This window comes from Rhamphochromis sp. 'chilingali', assembly GCF_963969265.1.
Source record: "Rhamphochromis sp. 'chilingali' genome assembly, chromosome: 3".
In the NCBI taxonomy this organism is placed as follows: Eukaryota; Metazoa; Chordata; class Actinopteri; order Cichliformes; family Cichlidae; genus Rhamphochromis; species Rhamphochromis sp. 'chilingali'.
In genome coordinates this window covers 44,691,065-44,706,404 of record NC_137931.1, presented here as the reverse complement: position 1 = coordinate 44,706,404, position 15,340 = coordinate 44,691,065, and the positions used below count along the sequence as shown (strand labels likewise).

The following is a 15,340-nucleotide window of genomic DNA, read 5'->3' as shown; positions in this document are numbered from 1 at the left end:
TTTTCAGCTTCTTATAAAATGATATGTATTACGTTTTTATTGAATAACGGTTTGAATCTCCCAACTTAAAGACATTCACTCTAATTCCACCTTAAACACTAAACCCACTACGGGGGACGGTCTCTCTCCCTCTTTCTCCCTCCAGTGGCGAAACCTTTCACTAAACCTGTGTTGTGTGTGTTTATTCAGTTGCCGTGTTATTCAGGAATGGGTGAAATGAGAAGAGCCACCGCTTTGGGGTCGCTTTGTGCACTTTTTCTGTTGACTTTGTGTTTTGCACAAGACACTCTTTGGCACTAAACGGACTTTCTGTCGACGTCAGCTTCAGCAGGAAGTTTTCAAGTGAGTAAGCAATTTTCAGTCGTTTGTTTCAACGTCATTAGCGCGATAGCTGTCACAGGATAACATATTTAAATGCTGAAATATTAAATTAAGTGAGACGCTCATTTCAAATGTTGTGTTACTTCTCTACAAATATATAAGTTACATTGATAACTTATAAGAGAGACAGGTGACTAAATGTTCACCCCACTGGAGCAGTAGCTGTGGGCAAACACTTCTGTCCCACCAAATACTTTCCATGAATGCCCCCTTTAGTGTAGTGGCATGCCCAGAAATAGTTTGCGTGATAGCGACTTTTAAAAAAAGACGAGTAACAAGCTCCATTTAGACTACATGTAAATTAGCATAGTTTTAAGAACACTTCCTAAAATGCCGCAGAGTTTTAATTTCATAAATATGCATTTCTGCTCCTGATCCCTGAGTAAGGGGTGAAAAAATGTTGAGCAACACAGAGGACAAACCTAGCTGCAGATTATTTAAAGCTTACAGTCTTATGCTGCAGTGCTGGACGAAATCAACCTGCAGTTTTCAGGTTTGGTTCTGGGCTTGTTGATTTCACAAATGTTTATAGAATATCGCATTTGTTCTGACTTGAATCAAATCCATTACGTCCGACACCAAATGTTCTGCTGTAACTTCTTTTTCTGTATTTCCTTTATGTGGAGTTGTGAGATATGACTTCAGAAAATAAAGATTCAGACACCATGCCGGACCCCCTGCTCATCCAGGAGAGTGGGGAAGTGTACAGAAACCCCACTGAAGTGCAGATGAGTCAGATCGTGCTGCCCTGTCATGCCAATCACTGTGGGGAGCTGAGTGTTGGACAGCTGCTGAAGTGGATGGACTCCACAGCCTGTTTATCTGGTAGGAAAGGATCAGGAAAACTCTCACATGTACAGTTTAATCGGAGATTCTCTTCTCCGATGCGCCTCATTCCAAATGGAGATTAAAGCTGCAAATAAAGGCTAAATGATTGCATTAAAATTCTTATGAGCTTTCTGTAACTCTGCTTCTGGCAAGTCGCTCATTAACTCAAACATTTGAATGCAACTGCAACCTTGAATACAGACCATGGTAGCACCATTAACCATCCACCATCATTTCAACTGAAATATTGTAGGTGGAAGTAATGGGCATGAGTTAGAGTCTGATCATTGAATTTTTTAAACGTGTTTGATGCTGTTTGTTTTGTAATCGCTGTCACACCCACTATAATCTTCAGTCATGTTACGTGAATGCTCATATCACAGTGCTGATTACCTTCACTTTATGGAGCAGGGATATTTGCAAAAATACTCACAGGTTTCAGTGTATCACGAAAAATTGAAACTCGGGGACTCATGAATTCTGCTCTTACATAGAAGTCTGAGGGCCACTGCTGCAAAACGCTCTGTCACCCTTAGTGCTGCAGGCCCTTATCACGTGACCTCAGGGATCTGCTGGTGATGTATGGGTGTAAAAGCTCTGCTTGTCCATGCAGAGCTTTTACAGTCAAAACCAGATTGTTAAAGTGGACTCTGAAATTAGAAATGGTGTGACATGTTAGTACTTAGAAGACTTTGACGCTTTGCAGCAGCTTTCTGAACAGCCTGCAAATGTTCCAAGGAAGTTTTGTTAAAAAAAATTGACAAATTAATTACAATAATCCAGACGTGATGAGATAAAAGCCCGAATAACAATCTCCAGTCGTGCCAAATGTTTGATCTGGCAAAGTGTTTATGCCGGATGCCGTATGACGCTACCCCAAAGGGATCTGCACCTCTTTCCAGGATTGAACTAGGGAGCTTTTATTTGTTAGGAAAATGTGTAAACCACTACACTGTGGAGCCACTCAATAAGCCACTCTCCTTATAAAATTTAGTATTTTGCACATATGCTTTCTGCTGCACTGCTTAAGTTTTTTGTGTAATCTCTGATCTTCCAGCTGAGAGACATGCAGGTTGCTCCTGTATCACTGCATCGGTGGATGACATTCATTTTGAACACACCATAGGGTAAGGTATTAATCTTAGTACTGACTGCCAAGGTTTAATTCAAACTGAGTAATGACTGCAGAGACAACACGTTGCATGCAGTGCCAGGAGAGGAGAGAAAAAAGGGTCATTTTGGGATAAAGTGTCAACTTGAACTCAACTTTTAGTAAAGTTTGAAGGACAAATGCTACTAAACAAGAAAGACAGTTTTATGGTTACAAATCATTAGTTATGATATTCTCCATAAATCTTAATTTAATTTTTTTAATCGTTAAAAAAATAAGAGGTGACTCATGAAAATATAGTAAACATTTCTTTCCAATTGCAGATAGCAAGTGTCATGGCCAAACATGCCTTGCTGTTGACTGAAAATTATGTCTCATAGCATAAAGGTTTCAGAGTATGTGCAGTACAAATACTTCTCCTTGTTGATAGTAAAGAATGGCGTCTGTGTCTGTCTCCTCCAGGGTAGGAAAGGTTGTTAATATCATCGCAAAGGTCAACAGAGCCTTTACGTCCAGTATGGAGGTTAGCGGGTGGCACTCTGTGCTTTTGGGATATTTAAACTTTTTATTTTTTTAGGGAAGGAATATAATGACGTTAGTGATTTGTTTCATCTCAGGTGGGCATTTTAGTGACTTGCGAGGACCTTTACACTGACAGGCAGTGGAAGGTTTGCCACGCCTTTGCCACCTTTGTTGCCAGAAGGACAGAAGCTGGGAAGGTAAAGAGCGCAGATCAAAATATGGGCAGAGGGGCATTTTAATAAATTTGATTTAACATCTCTGGCTTTTTTTTTTTAAATTTGTTTTTTGTTGTGTCCTCACAGGTACAGCTGAAGCAGGTGATTGCTCACACACAAATGGAGCAGATGGAGTACAGCCTGGCAGCAGAGCGGAGGAGGATGAGGCTCATCCACGCTGAGATTATCACAGACCTACTGAGCAGCAGCACAGCTCAGCTGGGTACAGACATAAGTCTTTATAGCACACGGCACTTTAAAAACAGATTCATTAAACGTCCTTGTTTTTGTGCACTCATCAGGAGAATGCCAGGAGTATCAGGACGCTGTGGCAGCTGAGCGGACACGTGTTGAGAGTGTAGAGCTGGTGCTTCCGCCCCATGCCAACCACCAAGTCAGCACTTTTGGGGGCCAGATTATGGCCTGGATGGAAAATGTGGCTACAATTGCAGCAAGGTATGCACAAAGCTTTTCTATTTGTATACATGTAATTTTTTTCAAACAGCAAAAACATTTGTTAGATTACTAAGAGTTGGATAAGAGCTACGCTCATTGGCCACTTTATTGAGAACACCTACTGTAAGAATGGTCCAAAAACAACAAGATATCACGTGAGCTTTAGTTCCCTGGATGAAAATCCACGGTTACTCTACCTGAGTGTTGATGCTGTGTGCCCATCTTCTGCTTACTGCTTTCAGCAGGATAACGTGGCACTGAGCATTACAGTGAGTTCACTGGACTCAAGTGGGATCCACAGTAACCAGATTTCAATCCAACAGAGCACCTTTGGGATGTGGTGAAAGGGTAGATTTGCATCATGGATGTGCAGATGCTATCATGTCAATATCGACCAAAATCTACAAAGTTTGAAGGCAGCTCTCAGGGCAAAAGGCAATCCAACCTGGTACAATGAAGGTGTACCTAACAAAGTGGCCAGTGAGTGTGTATTATTGTCATGTGTGTTTGGTGGAAGCTAGCGGCACTACCACACGTATCGATATTCTCATCTAATTGCTGGAAAAAAGGAGATTGAGTTTCCAAAAGAGAAACTGTTTATTTGTAATGAGGCCAAACAAACCCAATCAAAACACTGTTTTTCTTTTTCCTTATATTTCGATGCAGTCGCCTGTGTAACGCTCATCCAACCCTGAGGTCCATAGACATGTTCCATTTTCGTGGCCCGTCTCACATCGGCGACCGACTGGTACTGAAAGCTATTGTTAACAATGCCTTCAAGCACAGGTGAAGCGACACATTATGACAAATATTTCAGAAAATAAAACAATTCATTAAATATTTAACCTTCTAATTTGTGATTATAACACTTGGAGCGCTGTTTGCTGGATGCATATGTTTTCTTTAACCCACATTCCTGCGCACACTAGCATGGAGGTGGGAGTTTGTGCTGAGGCCTACCAGGGTGGAGAACCTCTGCGCCACATAAATAGTGCCTTTATGACCTTTGAGGTGCTGGACAGTGACAGGAAACCATGCACGCTGCCACGGATACGACCTGAGCCTGTGGTAAGTTATCCGAGTGACTTATTTCTATATTTTTAGAGGCCCTTAGATGAAGGGTGAACTGAAAATAAACTTTTTTTAACATAGTGTACACAGTATACATATTAAGAATTTCAGTCTTAGATCATCTCTTGTTTTACAGGATGGAAAAAGACGCTTTCAAGAAGCTATTGCCAGAAAGAAGATTCGCCTTGATAGGTAAATATCTTCTATCAGGAGGAGCTATTTTTGTGTCATCTTATTCTCTGTCATATTTACGTTGGTAAAGTTATGGTTCCTCACATTTTGAAAAAGGCCAAAATGAGGCCGGTGTACGTGCAGATAATTTCAATGAGCCAAAATCTCAGGCTTTAGAGTACTTTAAAGACTCACATATTTTCAGTTTTTGTCAGCAAAGGAAGGCAGGTTTACTCTGAGCTCCGTTTGATGTCTCTGAGAGTAGATATCTCCAGAATCATCATTCCAGTCCACAGCTCTGCACATTGGATCGAAACCTTCAGTTTTTGAGGGCCAACGAATCAGATGCATGTTGGCTTAGCAGGAAGTGAGCTAAAATGGCTTGTTTTCAACTGAGGTGGCTGCACAAAGGCCCAGCACAGAATAACTATGAATGATTTTTGTACAATGCAAAGTTACCCTTCTACAGTAGAGTAGAACAGCTCCCTTTTAAAACAATTAGGGTTGTTTTCTGTTTATGTGTCAGAGTAACGATTGTTGTTTATTGCAGATTGTTTTGTTGACAGCGTACAGGTTAGGCTATTTAATGCTTTGCAATAAATAAATAACCAATATTTCTAAAAGAGTCACAATGAATCTATTCCCTTAGTAAATTAGTTAAATTACATTTTGAACCTTTTAAATCGTGTTTGTATGCAAACATGTTGTTAATCATGATGCATTATAAAGCAGTGGAACTGAAACGGTCTCATCACTGGATTTACTTTTTGGTCATATGACCGAATCCATTGTTTACAAGAGTTTGCAGGCGCTAATGACTTGGCAGACCAATGCATCACGGCTGAGCAGACTTTACCGCAGACTCGAGCAGGCATAATGAGTTCATTGTTCAACTCTAAACAGTGCAATCTTTATTCCTCTGTTTGATAACATGATGTGTTGGGTCATTGCTTGAGTAAAAGTGCTTGTGTTTTTGGTCTTTCTGTAGTGCCCTGAGCTACAGAACATCATTGCTGTACTTCATGTTTACAGGAAATATATCATCTCCTGCAAGCAAACTGAAGTGCCCTTGTCTGTTCCCTGGGATCCAAGTAACCAGGTGTTTGTTTGGTTTTTTAAATTTTTATCTAATTTTATTTTTGTTTTGTTAACAGAGACACTCAGAGCTGGATAATGTTACTGTATACAAAGTAACGCTTTATATTTTCAGATGTACCTGAGCTACAACAATGTCTCAGCGCTGAAATTAATGGACAACAGGAACAACTGGGTGTTGGCTTCGGAGAAAAATAAGGTCACAAATGTTTGCATATCTGTTCAGGGTATAGCTCATTGGATTTTCCAGCATTTTGCACAGTTATAGTGAGGTGCTCAAAATATGGGTCATAGTGTTTTATGTAGATTCTTTAATATTGCAGAATAGGTCAAGAAAACTATGTTAGCATAAGTCATTCCAGGAGCATGTATAATCACCAGTTAGGTACCAGAAATTAATCCTATTTATAGACACTGAACCTGCCTCCTCTTTGTGGATGTCTTTAATTCATAGGTCAGATTGTACACACTGGAGGAAAACCAAATGCTGTGTTTCAAGGTGGAGATGAACGTCAGAGTCTCGGCAGAGCAGTCGTTCCATCTACTGTCAGACCTGAGGAGGAGAATGGAGTGGGACCGGCATTATGAGTCAGTACTTAGACACATTTGGTATTTAGCAGCATCATCTGAGTTCAGATCCTTTTACTGAGGAGAAAAGTTACTGTCAGTTTAACTATAGAGTGTTAGATACCACAATGAGGTACTGAAAGCTTGTGCTCAGAACAATAAATGTTCTGAGAAACGACCCCCCCCCCCCCATAACTCATAATGGTATAGTCCACTGACAATTCCCCAAGTAATTTATTTCACAAAAATGAACTGAAGCCAAAGGATGTGTGAAACATTTTTCTTTACTTCTACCACTTGACAGAAAAACACATTTTGTGTGATTGGACCACTCAAGGCTGATATGGTTTTTGGGACAGCCACATCTTGTAATGAGTGTTTCTGGAGACAGGAGGTCTGTGCAAAGTGGAAATTATTATAAATCACCAAATTTAACTAGTTTCCAGCAGGTTTGGTTTGATATTTATTTCTGACAGAATTTTCTGATTTCACATCCTCCGCTGACAGGTACTCGGTTGCCACCTCTGCCACGCTATTTAAATAAATCTTGGAAATCCCCCTGACCAGGAGGGTAATGTTAGATACAGTATTATTCCCATATATTTCCAGCACATAGGCAGTGTGGCTGTATGGAAGATAATCGTAGTTTATTGGACAGACTGTTTAATGCATTGCTAATGCATCTTTTAAACAAATACAGTAAACAACGTGGCTGACAGACTGTTACGTTTACATGTAATCTCTCAATGTCGTTCCATTATGGGGCAAAAACACATGCAGCTCTTTATTGCAGTAGAATGAAAACGAACCCACTTATATTCACTGGATATTCAAAATAAACTCAGTGACATAACCGGATTGTTTAATGTGACATAATGCTCAATAATCTAAAAGCTCTAAACATCCACATCACTGGGTTTCAACTGCAGAGAGTGTGAGGTGATCAACCAGGCAGATGAGGAGGACACCATATATCGCGTAGCTACACCCTCTGTCACTAAAGGGGGAAAGGGGAAGGACTTCATCTTGCTGGCATCTAGACGGAAGCCCTGTGATTCCAGGTGCGTTGATATGACCTTGCTTGCGTCACGTGATAATTTCGCACAAAACTCTGTGTGGGTTAAAATGTCTTGATGCTCAATCATCCAGGTGAGGAAATCCCACTCCCTGCTTCATGTTTGCATTTTCATAAGTTCTCATGACGCTCTCTGCCTTTGTCCATCTCAGAGATCCGTATCTGATCGCTCTACGTTCAGTCACTTTGCCCACTCACCCGCCCACGGAAGAGTACACGAGGGGAGAGGTGCTCTGTGCTGGCTTCACAATCTGGGAAGAGTCCAGTTCTGTTACCAAGGTTAGCCAAATGAGAGGGGCACAAACACAACCTGTAGTTGCTGGGCTGCATTTTTATGCTGTAGCTTTAAACAAGTCACCGCTCCAAAACTAAAGCAAAAAATGGAAAGGGTTAATTATCAGTCACACGCTGTGATTGCTGTGTTTCAGATCACCTACTACAACCAGGCCACACCAGGTGTCCTCCCCTACATTTCCACAGACATTGCGGGCCTCTCCTCAAGCTTTTACAGCGCCTTTTCGGCCTGCAGCCAATTCCTGCTGGCCAACAAGGATAGCTTGGCTGCTCTGCCGCCCTCTGTGCTGTGACACCAGTATTACCACAGTCTACTGAGACAAGAAGAAGAATCAGGAGGAAAGAACAGGATCAGCCCTCTTTGTTCGTCCCATTTCTTGTAAAGGTGCTCACAAAAGCCAGTAAAGTCCAACGTTAACTTTGAAACGCTGGGATTATAAAAGGCATTGGATTTGTAGAAGCTTCTACTTGTTTGCACCAGTAATAATGGTGCAGTAACGGTACACTATATTTTCAATGTTGGATTTGAATCCTCTTAGAGCCTAAACCTTCTGTGCAATATTAATTTATAGATTAATGGATCTGTTTTTGGTACGTAGTTTTAAATATTTAACAGAATCTCATTGTTTATCTTTAGACAGCCATGTTTTTATTGGCACTGCCAGTTGTTACGAAAAAAAGAAAAATTGAAATGTTCAGTTTTCTTTGTGTATTTTGTATCACCTCGAATAAAGTCTGAACTGTTGATTAAACATATTAGCTGCATTCGATTGATGCAGCTAATATGTACATTTCATGTGTAATGATGCTGTATATTTTTTCTAGTCCACAATGTATAGTTTTGCACAAATGTAATTGAACTGATTGTATCATATGTGGACGCTTGATGGTCAAAAATCTTAAATCATGATTGAACTGAAACAATAAACTTAAAATTGTGCTTATTTGAACTATTTTATTGTTGCTCACTTCCCACTGGATTCTTGACCATTCTTAAGTGAACAGAAAGAAAATCAGAGGAAACAATAACTCACAGTATTCCACTGTAAGCTTCTAGTGTTGTAACAGCTGCACGAGGCCAGCAAAGTAGAATAAAAAGGCGTCTGTGAACAATCTGATCTGGCAGGAGTCGGTTATGCTGTTTTCCAGGTATTTTGCTTGAGGCACAATCATTCAGTTATGCTCATGCTAAATAAAGGGTTGAACACAAGGATAAAAAAAAGACAATCTGCATATAAAAGGGTGTAGTCTGAACTGTAGAATTTCAGCAAATTTGAACTGTAACAGACTCAAACAAGACTGAATTTCAGTAAAACAAATGATGCAAAGATTCCTGGATTATTATCTTATTACAGCTCAAAACTATCTGCTCTGCAGGGCACTGAAACTTGACATTTGATGTCCTTGTTTCAGATTGGGGAGATACCAGCATTGTTGCTGTGTAACAGTAGAAATGCAGCATAGCTCTAACCTGTATCCGGAGCCTTTATGCCTCCATCAGCTCCTCACACATCACTTGGAGCAAGCATGGATCCTCTGGATGAATCTCTTCTCCTACAGACTGGCGTAACAACATGTTGGATCTCATGTCAGCGTTTCTGGATGAAGGATGTGAAGTTTCCTGAGTGCACAGTATTCAACCAAAGCATCTCCTCAGATCACTGAGGAGTTGCTGTTACGATTATACATACAGATATATCCATAGTATATGTTCCTTTTTATTATAATTATTTTTGCTATTAATTAATCTATAATTTTGTAGAGTAATATGTAGCAGTAATCTTTGTTTATCTTTTAAGAGACCATGATAATCGGTCCTTTAGTTTTCCTTTAGCCTAATGCCAAGGCCTTTTTTGCCAACCAGTCTAAATTTACACTTATGTTATCTTGGAGATACAGGACTCCATTTGTTTAATGTTAAAGCAACTCCGCAGGAATGCAGCTTGTAGGGTCAGTGTTCAGGGCAGCAGGCTATCACTCAGGCCAGAAATAGGTGCTTAGTATCGATCCTGGTACTGTTGTGATTTTGAGTGAGTAGAAACAACTGAAAACAACTTAATGTAACCGGTGTGTTCCTGCGTTGAGTCTGACAGTGAAAGGTAAAAAGAAAGTAAGTAACTCTCCCGCTCCAGCTCTTATAACCAAGTGTAAACAGTTGGGGCGAGAATTAGCATAAACCACTACAACTTCCAAGCTAACAAGACGTATCTGTTCACGCTAGCATTAGCAGTGCCTATACACATACGCGGCACTCGAGTACGACATATTCACAGCATCTAGTAAAGACAGGCGTAATGATGACAACAATGAACTAAAACACACGCTCGTTGAATGGATTTACTGTACTTACTCGAGGGCTCCGACTTCCTCCTCCCATTGGATAGCGCAACGAGCCATGTGACCAAACCCGGAAGTAAGAGACTGTCATTCCGTGGTGGAATATATATGAGAAATACTTCATTCTAGTTTCTATATTTAATTTGTATCAGAAACGAAAGTATGAGCCACGACTGTACAAGGAGGCTTCAAACTGCTACAAGAAAAAAACTCAGAAAGTTTAACTCTCTGCGTGGTGAGATTAAATGTCAATGATCTGACTCAATGTGCCTTGAAGTTTAGTCAAAGTAGCTATGAATGTTTTTTTCCTGTTTACCTGAAGGTCGAGAGGTGCAGCCTGGTGAGTTTTGGGATGTAGTGGTTGTGACTGCTGTGGACGGGAGTCAGAGAAAAGCGTATGAGCTGCAAATCAGCGAGAAAGTTGACAGAAAAGAGCTTCCTGTTGGAGTTCACTACAAAGTCTTCTCAGATCCTCCTGGACCGAAAATAGGTGAGCTAGTACTACCTTATCATCATCATCATCATCATCATCAGTATCAGTAGTAGTAGTTAACGAAATGCATCACCTTTTTTACTGCATGGATAGAGCCTTATAAATAGCATGTCACATATACACATCAGTGACTGTACAGATTAAACATTTTACAGTTTTACAACTGTTTACGTTCACTGCCGCCATCTTGGATTGTTAACTCGGTGCAGGGCAGTCTGGAGACAAATATGTGCCAATACTGGGTCACACTTATGGGGCCTCCCAGTGGCACCTGGAAATCAGCAGTAGGTGACAATCATCATCCCATGTACCAGAAATTTTAATTGGTTGCTCAGCGCATGATGTTAGCGTGACATATAGTTAGTGGGTATTCTACATCAGCGGTCCCCAACCATTTTTGTGCCACGGACCAGTTTATGTCCTACAATATTTTCACGGACCAGCCTTTAAGGTGCTGATAAATGCAACAAAATAAAACCAGTGCAAAAAAAAAGATTTATTCATAACACACAAAATAATGATAAAAACCCTGAAAACCATAAATTTCGCACCCGAGCCTCAACTCTCGCGGCCCGGTGCCAAACGACTCACGGACCGGTACCAGTCCATGGACCAGGGATTGGGGACCGCTGATCTACATCACGACCTAGTGGGCATAAGCGTTCAGAAGCTAAATGACACAACACCTAGTTAGCATCCACATGACCATGTGACACTGCTCAGTCACGGCAGACCAGAGCTTTAACTCAGCTTGAACGCAGCATGGCTCAGGATGCTTGGACGTGCGCTAGGGTACAAGGGCCCTCTTATTACTGCTTGCAGCTTTAGTTATTATTATTATTGTTGTTATTATTACTCCTTGTCTTTTCAAGGGAATGGGGGCTCCACTCTGCACGCACTGCAGCAACTAAATGACATTTATGGAAAGTCTCTGGGCAGACTGAGAGTAATCCTGATTCATGCAGGTATTTCTTATTTTTCATTCTTAAATGTGAAAAATGATCTCCTCCTCCTCCTCCTCCTCCTCCTTCTTCTTCTTTGTCTTCTTTTGGCTTCTCACTTTACATTTTCAGTATGGTTCTACTTGTTTACTCCAGTATGAGCTGCAGTAACTGTCAGCATATTTCACTTCTACACAAAATCCAAAACACAGAATGGCAATATTACCAAGTCACCTAATAAAATATCTGTTATGCATTTCCACCCATATTTATGATTATATGAGTTTGAAGTTAGGGCCTTCAAATGAAAGTGTTTGGTCTGATTGTTCCACTGTAAATTACAGTAATGCTCACGTATTTTATAAAATGCAACATACTTTATTTAATTAATTCTCAATCTCACCTTTAAATCGCCTCCTTCTTCCAGGGGGGTTCAGTCAGCGTTTGCCCAGTGCCAGCGCTCTGGGAAAGATCTTCATGGCTGTGCCTTTGGGTGACCCCATCTTTCAGATGCTGGAGCTCAAACTAGCCATGTATGTGGATTTCCCATCACAAATGAAGCCTGGTGTTTTAGTGACCTGTGCAGATGACATAGAGCTCTACAGTATAGCAGAGGAGGAGAGTGTTAAGTTTGATAAACCTGGCTTTACAGCTTTAGCCCACCCCTCCCTGCTCTCAGTAGGAACCACCCACGGCGTTTTTGTGTTGAATCCACAAGAAAAATCTTCGTACTCAGAAATGGAGAATGCTTCCTGCCTGCACTTCCTGCACAAGCCAAGCATTGATAAGATGCGAGGAAGTGGAGCTGTGTGTAAGCAGCAGAGTGGATTGTTTACTGATTCTGAGTTTATCTACACAGACAGTACCTATTATGTGGACTTTGATACTGCAAAGTCTCTTCTTAATGTGCTGACAGAGTTGGGGCCATTGAGCTGTGAGATAGATGCATACGGGGACTTTCTTCAAGCACTGGGCTCTAAGGCCACAATAGAATACACCAACAACACTGCTAATGTCACCAAAGAGGAGAGCAGTCTGGTGGAAATCCGCCAGAAGATCTTCCACCTTCTGAAAGGGACTCCTCTGAATGTCATTCTTCTCAACAACTCCAAGTTTTATCACATTGGAACCACCTCAGAATACCTCTTTCACCTCACTGAGCACACAGCTCTGAGGGACGAGCTGGGTCTCCTGTCGTCTGCCTTCAGTGTGCCCGTGAATGAAAACCCTGAGGGCTCCTCTGGCTGCTGCATTATGTACAGTGTCCTCAATGCGAGTTGCTCTGTGGGTGCTGGATCAGTGGTGGAGTACTCCAGACTGGGAGCAGGAGTGTCTGTGGGTAAAGGCTCCATCATCAGCAGCTGCTGGGTCAGTCCAGGCCTGTCAGTGCCCGATGAAGCCTTCATGCACTCCCTTTGTGTGAACCACCACGACCAAACCAGCTTTGTTACTGTCTTCTTTGGGATTAATGACAATCTCAAGTACACTGTGGGCACTCCTGCATATATGGAAGAGCTAAAGTTTTTTGGGTTCACCCTGGAAAAGTGTCTGTCCATGTGGGGGATGGAGAAGGAAGTCCTGAGGTTCTCTGGTGATGCATCCAACTGTAATTTGTGGAACGCGTGTTTGTTTCCAGTTTGCTCTGACCAGCAAAGCTCTTTCTTAACATCTCTCAACATGCTGCAGGCCATCCAGAGTGCTTCTACAAGCCCCCTACCCAAAGACACAAAGCTAATGTCGATGCAGGAGTGTTTACAATCTAAGAACCTGGAGGAGATGTTGGAGCTCAGGAAGGGACTATATAAGGACATCATAAAGGGGAGATTGAGCAGCTAAAATGACGATGTTTATGCATATTTAGTTCATATGTAAAGTTTAATTATGTCTGTATGAGTTTGGGTGATGATTCAATGGTTAATTGTTTTGTTTTTGTTGTTTGTTTAAACAATCTGCAATACAAGCTTTTTATAAACATAGGGAGGGGTCCATCCAATTTAATTTGGTAAAACTTTACTTTTTTTTCCTTCCCCCCTCTGGACAATACCAATATCACCTGAACTTTTACCCCTTGCGAGCCTACCAGGAACGATCCTTGAAGCTCTTTTCTGAACTGAACAATTTCTGTCATATTTCAGGCCTATAGAACAAAATAACTGTGTTTGCATCAGAAGTTCATGAAGGTCATCTCTACCCATGCATCTACCCTTGGGAAAAAGACAGAATGTCTTCTAATGGTCATCAAACCACATCTTTATTGATATATAACCAGGTGTCAAAACTGTTCATTAGAGGTACAGGGAGGGTTGTCTTTATGAGGAAAAGGGTTAGAAGGACACGATCAGGACAGTAAAACCAAAGGCGAACTTCAGCCTTCTGTAAAACTTGATTAAAATGAGACAAATGTGAAATAAAGGACAAAAACAAACCTGAAAGAGTGCTGTTGCTTTTCTCTCAGTTCAAAGGTGTCTGATTATTCTCTTTTGACCTCTGGCATCAAAGAGGCATTTTCACCCAGAGAACTGCAGCTTACTGTTTCTCATTCAGACCATTCTCTGTTAATCACAGAGATGGTTGTGTGGGAAAATCCCAGCTAATCAGCTGTTTCTGAAATACTCAGACCTGCTTGACTGGCACCAACAACCATGCCACCTTCCAGTACTTAAATCACCTTTCTTCCCCATTTTGATGCTCAGTTTGAACTTCAGCAGGTTGTCTTCACCATGGCTAGGTCCACACGTACACGGGTATTTTTGAAAACGGAGATTTTCCGTTTTCGTTTTAAAAAATAATCCTGTCCACACGTAAACGCAGAAATGAAGGAAAATGCTGCTATGAACATGCCAAAGCAGCAGGTGGCGCTATATTCCTAACCGTGTAGAAATGTTGGCCAATCAGAAGTCTAGAAGCCTCTGCGGGAAATAGTAAACAAAGATGGCGCATAGAAGCAGAACTGAATCCTATGTGTGGAGGGGCAGTAACTGTGTGTATATGTAAGCATTTAAACACTGCAGAGAGTAACAGTAATGGTATTTTGTGTAAGTCCGCCATTGTAGAAATTCATTTCACCGAAACAATAACCTGACGCACAGTGTGACGTCAAAAAAATGCGCACACCTTTGACGCTGGTTTTCTCCGTTTTTCTGGTCCACAGTAAACGCAAAAACGGAGTTTTCAAAAATATCCACCCTGGCAGGAGTTTTTAAAAATCTCCCTTTTCAGTCACCGAAAAGGCCGTTTAGGTGTGGACGAAAAGTGCAAAATCTGCGTTTTCAAAAATACCCGGGTACGTGTGGACGTAGAGTTGCTGCCATGTTTTTGCTTTAGATGTTTGTATTAATGAGCAGTTGATTTAATATAGTGGCTGGTTAGTGTATATTTTTAATAATATAGAAAGGTGACAAAACAAAGCAAGATTATAGTCCACCTTAATATTAAATAGTTATAATACTTTTGTATATTTTTTATGAAGTTTATTGTTTTATTGTAGACCCATAATAGTATTTTTTTTTCTCTTTTTTTAAAGTGAGAAATCTGCATACTTATACATCACTGGAGATATTGGATTTTCTTCTTTATTTGAGTTTTTTTTTTTCACAGACTGCAGAGTCCAGCAGCATTGCTTCTATTTACTCAGTTTTTCCTCCATCAGTGAAGATCAGCTACAGAAATATATAAAAATAAAACTCCCCCAAAAATAATTTCAATCATTTAAGTCATGTTCAGATTCGTGAGCCACGGGACAGTGGGACACTGTAGGACACCAATCACCTGCTTTGTTTTATA

The 15,340-nt window shown here is 40.9% G+C and overlaps 2 protein-coding genes and 1 long non-coding RNA gene across 4 annotated transcripts; 2 read left to right on the top strand and 1 right to left on the bottom strand.

Annotated features, from left to right (window-relative positions):
• Positions 1-86: 86 nt before the first annotated feature.
• Positions 87-8,730, top strand: acot11b (acyl-CoA thioesterase 11b). Its single transcript, XM_080878719.1, has 16 exons — positions 87-342; positions 1,008-1,206; positions 2,267-2,336; positions 2,783-2,843; positions 2,938-3,039; positions 3,145-3,280; positions 3,360-3,513; positions 4,180-4,299; positions 4,443-4,581; positions 4,721-4,776; positions 5,788-5,854; positions 5,966-6,049; positions 6,305-6,438; positions 7,347-7,478; positions 7,645-7,771; positions 7,921-8,730. Exons 2-16 carry the CDS (start codon positions 1,017-1,019, stop codon positions 8,077-8,079), a joined length of 1,731 nt encoding a protein of 576 aa, XP_080734845.1. The 5' UTR covers positions 87-342; positions 1,008-1,016; the 3' UTR covers positions 8,080-8,730.
• On the bottom strand, positions 6,267-10,197 carry LOC308394407. 2 transcript variants are annotated; one of them, XR_013971207.1, is made up of 3 exons: positions 10,137-10,197; positions 9,258-9,407; positions 6,267-6,403 (listed from the first exon to the last, which is right to left on the bottom strand). It is a non-coding gene; the product is annotated as an uncharacterized lncRNA (long non-coding RNA). The 2 variants fall into 2 exon arrangements; XR_013971208.1 differs by having other exon boundaries at positions 9,258-9,384; positions 10,137-10,182.
• On the top strand, positions 10,167-13,974 carry fpgt (fucose-1-phosphate guanylyltransferase). Its single transcript, XM_080878718.1, has 4 exons — positions 10,167-10,358; positions 10,446-10,613; positions 11,489-11,581; positions 11,985-13,974. The coding sequence occupies exons 1-4, from the start codon at positions 10,286-10,288 to the stop codon at positions 13,391-13,393; spliced, it is 1,743 nt and encodes a 580-aa protein (XP_080734844.1). The 5' UTR covers positions 10,167-10,285; the 3' UTR covers positions 13,394-13,974.
• The last annotated feature ends 1,366 nt before the right edge of the window (positions 13,975-15,340 follow it).

Coding starts and splice junctions, on each gene's coding strand:
- acot11b (XM_080878719.1), top strand. CDS start 1,017: ATGACTTCAGAAAATAAAGATTCAGACACCATGCCGGACCCCCTGCTC. Junction 3,281..3,359: donor CAGCAGCACAGCTCAGCTGG/GTACAGACATAA, acceptor TGCACTCATCAG/GAGAATGCCAGGAGTATCAG. Junction 4,300..4,442: donor AACAATGCCTTCAAGCACAG/GTGAAGCGACAC, acceptor TGCGCACACTAG/CATGGAGGTGGGAGTTTGTG.
- fpgt (XM_080878718.1), top strand. CDS start 10,286: ATGAGCCACGACTGTACAAGGAGGCTTCAAACTGCTACAAGAAAAAAA. Junction 10,614..11,488: donor TCCTCCTGGACCGAAAATAG/GTGAGCTAGTAC, acceptor TGTCTTTTCAAG/GGAATGGGGGCTCCACTCTG. Junction 11,582..11,984: donor AGTAATCCTGATTCATGCAG/GTATTTCTTATT, acceptor TCCTTCTTCCAG/GGGGGTTCAGTCAGCGTTTG.